Genomic DNA, 3,799 nt, shown 5'->3' with positions numbered 1-3,799 from the left:
AATTATGGCGTTTCCCCACTGTGTCAAATAAATCAGTAAATTCGCTTTATACTTCGACGTGTTGCGAATATTTAATAACATTTACCAAGTTTTTTCACTTCTTTTTAATGCGAAATATTTTACAAGTACACACACAGATATTTTGGTTGTTCAATACAGTTCAGTGAAATTAGCATTAATTCAAATCACTACGATTGCCATTTTCAGTATTTGAGGGAAACAAATGAATGCATACTATACTGTAATGACAGAAATGCGGTTCTGTAGTGTTATATAACAGCCCTGTGTCTCTGAATTATTTACTTCAGTTACTTCATTAATTAATACATTGATTCTACATTCATATAGTAAATGGAATCTGCGCTTAAATTTCTTTCTTTGTTCCTTTCTTCTTAATTAGTTTGCAGTCGTGACCGAAGTCTTTAAAAAAATAATTTAAAAGTATCAAAAATATCAAAAATAATCTACCTTTTAAATCATTATTTATCCATGCCTTTCTCTGAAATTTATTTTACAGAGAATTGTTGTTTTCTTTTATAAGTGTACAAAGACTTGTGTCTGCTTTATATGTGATATTTTTATAATATCTTGGAAAAATAAATACGCTATTTTAGTATTTTACCGTTTTATAAATGAGATGAATGGCACAATTCTTTGATCAACCGATATCTTAATATGATTCAAAGAAGTTAAATTTGTTTGTTGAAATTCCATATACACATTGCCAGTTGGAATCATAGCCAATACCTACGACAATTTAACACGCTCCATTATGTGACCCATTACCGACAAGTATCATATCAAAAATAGAATGACGCCGTTTTACTAAACTTCTTTTTCAGTTACAAGCCAGGGGAAACTACTCTATACGACATGATCCATATTGTGTGAACTTTAATTATACACAAATAAGCAATTACTTGTCTATAAAACCTTTGCTCGTGATAAAAGAAATATATCTCTGAAAGAATTGTCTCAAGATTCTAGGTTAAAAACAATGTATAATTTATAATGTGATCATTTTTGTGCTTTCAGCATTGACAGTACGATATATCACCCGAAGGTTTATTGGGGAGTATTGTCCAACACTTGGTAAGTTATTTTGAGAGTAAAGCTTTTTCCAGATCACAACCATATACAATTACGTAGTGTCGTGCATGTGATGCAAAGTATGTACTGGTATACAAAATAAAGTGATGAATTTCATTAACTGATTTACTTACGCTGTTTAGCAATTAAAAGAACAATCTCATCTGACAACGTATGATGTCCATGTTTATAACTAGATAAACATAGCGAGAATAAATGTTGGTTGTTTAGGCAGTAATCAGGATAGAAAGTGAATTTATTCGATTGATTTTAATGCTTTCTGTATAAATATTTTTTTTCGATTTTTGAAACGGCCGAAATTGTCACTTAGATCCATGATAAAATTACGGTATTAAAGCAGTAAAGACAGTATTACTTTTAAAAGTTCAAGAAAAATCTGATTCAAAACACTTTAATTGAGTTTCAAGCAGAAAAAAACTTTGCATCTTTTACATGGTAAACTCAAGTATAACATTTTTTTCTAATAATAATGGAAAACCACCTGTTCAATGTTGTCGGTTTTTTTTTTTTTTTTTTTTTTTTTTTTTTTTTACAAGAAAAAAATATTTGTTATGTTATGAATATAATTATAATGCTATTCATCTGTCATGTGAATTTCGTTCTTGATTATAACACTCGTATTATATCATGTTTAAGTATTATGAATGTTATTTTGTAATATCAAGTATAATATTGTATTACAGAAAGTATACATAAGGTTCAAACCTCTGTAGATGATGAAGACATACGGCTGGAGATATTAGACACAGCAGGTCAGGTACACACAATCATTTCTTCTATTCAGCGTTATAATAAGGTGAATCTTCCGCACAAAGTCGGGGCTAAAAATAATGTGTTCACAAAGTTGCCACAACCGTGCTAGTCCAGAGCTGTTCAACCAAGCTTTATTTTAAATCACAATTGATATGTAATATATCCATTGTAAAATAAAGAAAAGAAAATTTTTTTTTTTCCAATGCACATGAAAGTGTTTTTATATATAAAGGGGTGAAACACAAACGTTTCGTCAAATAAATAAGAGGTAAAATTTCGTCTCGATTGGCCAAAATGTACATCAGTGCTGTCTGTGTAATCTGTATACTGTAGCCCAATAATTGTTTTTTGTGTATTGAAATACCTTAAACAACGGATGAATTTCAAAATTGGACAAATCCATTGTTCAAACAAATTCAGCATGGTAAGTATGACGGCCATTTATTTACCACCATGATGTTTTAGGCAAATTATTTTGTCATTCAAATCCACATTTTCTTAATAAATTGATGCGATGAATATATGCTGCCTTGAAAATGTAAAGTATAAGAAATGCAGAAATTTGGTAAGACCTTTGGCATACTGTAACAATTTGCCTTGTTTGTTGTAGCTGATGGACACGGGATGTGTCTGGAAGGATTATTACGCTTTCTGGGGAGATTGTTATATTTACGTTTATTCCATCAATGACAAAGATAGCTTCGAACAAATAATCAACTTTAAAAGAAAAATAGAAAGCGTGAGAAGAAACACAACATGTGGTCTGTTAGTTGGGAACAAATCTGATCTACTCCATGATCGTCATGTACCGGAATCAGACGCGATGGAGTTAGCAGACGAGATTGGATGTAGATCGTATGAAGTGTCGGCTGCTGACTGGACACAAGTTGATAAGATTATTGATATGTTCAATGATATTGTACGAGACTACAGAAAATTACGGACACCCCGTGATATTCGTGCAAGACGACCAAGTTCGTCGACAAGATTTAGACAAGCTATTCAAAAAGTGATAAGTGGACGCAGTATTCCTAAAAGAATATCACAGACTAATTCCTAGCATTTAATATACATCTTGACCAATATTTAACATACCTCATAATTCTTTATTCGTTCAAATATTGATAGAACTTTTAACTTTGTACTTGTATTCTTCGATGTTATTTTTGTTTCAGAAATGACCTTATAATCGACATATCTATCTTCTGAATAAGCCGTAATTTTACAAGTACCAAGTTAATTCAGACCACGAACACTTGGGAGACCAGATATTTAGATAAGATTTGTGGATATTTTGGGATGACCGTTCTTGAGACATTACAGACGATTGTAAGGTACACCTATGACCACAATCTAAGAGCATACATTTATATGATGAGACATACATTTGTGATATTTTGTTATTTCTGAACTATCATGTCAAGAACTATTTTCTAAAATATGCAGCGAGTATCATATGATAGCAGTCCAAATACGTGTATTTTATATTTGAATATACATGTACTATAAACAACATCATCTCTGCAACCACAATATTTATTTTGACCAAACTTCACAAGAATGATCATTGGATGACCGTCTTCAAGCAATAGTATATAAATGGTTCTAGTCTGATGAAAAAGAAGGAGGAACTGGGCTCGATTTCCGACGGTCACGGTCACTTTCATTATGATTGATCATAAAATCGTTTGTACTTTCATTACATTGTGCCTCCGCTCTGGCAAGAACAGAAGTAATAAAAGTTCCTTACAAAAGTGGAGGCATCTAGTACTGATAGCATCTAGTACTTGGCAGGCTAAGCAGCCAGCTCAGGAGCAATGCGGCTGTTAAATTGTGCTCTGTTGAATTCAAAGTTGCTAACGTCCGTGTAATCTGGTTAGTAAACTACAAAAACCACCACCAATTCATAAAGACATATCAGCTAAAAAGGCTTTAA

General features: G+C 32.0%; 1 protein-coding gene across 1 annotated transcript; it reads left to right on the top strand.

The window, feature by feature from the left end:
• Positions 1 to 1,035: 1,035 nt before the first annotated feature.
• LOC132713013 (ras-related and estrogen-regulated growth inhibitor-like) lies at positions 1,036 to 3,288 on the top strand (the record flags this gene model as incomplete). The annotated part of the gene is given in 3 exon segments (XM_060695454.1): positions 1,036 to 1,092; positions 1,794 to 1,867; positions 2,474 to 3,288. Coding segments are annotated over 3 exon segments (581 nt in total), but the record flags the coding sequence as incomplete, so codon positions are not given.
• Positions 3,289 to 3,799: the final 511 nt, after the last annotated feature.

This window comes from Ruditapes philippinarum, unplaced genomic scaffold, assembly GCF_026571515.1.
Source record: "Ruditapes philippinarum isolate M1 unplaced genomic scaffold, ASM2657151v2 ctg1367_1_1_1_1, whole genome shotgun sequence".
Taxonomy (NCBI): Eukaryota; Metazoa; Mollusca; class Bivalvia; order Venerida; family Veneridae; genus Ruditapes; species Ruditapes philippinarum.
Note: the sequence above shows the minus strand (reverse complement) of the source record. Positions and strands in the feature narration are given on the sequence as shown.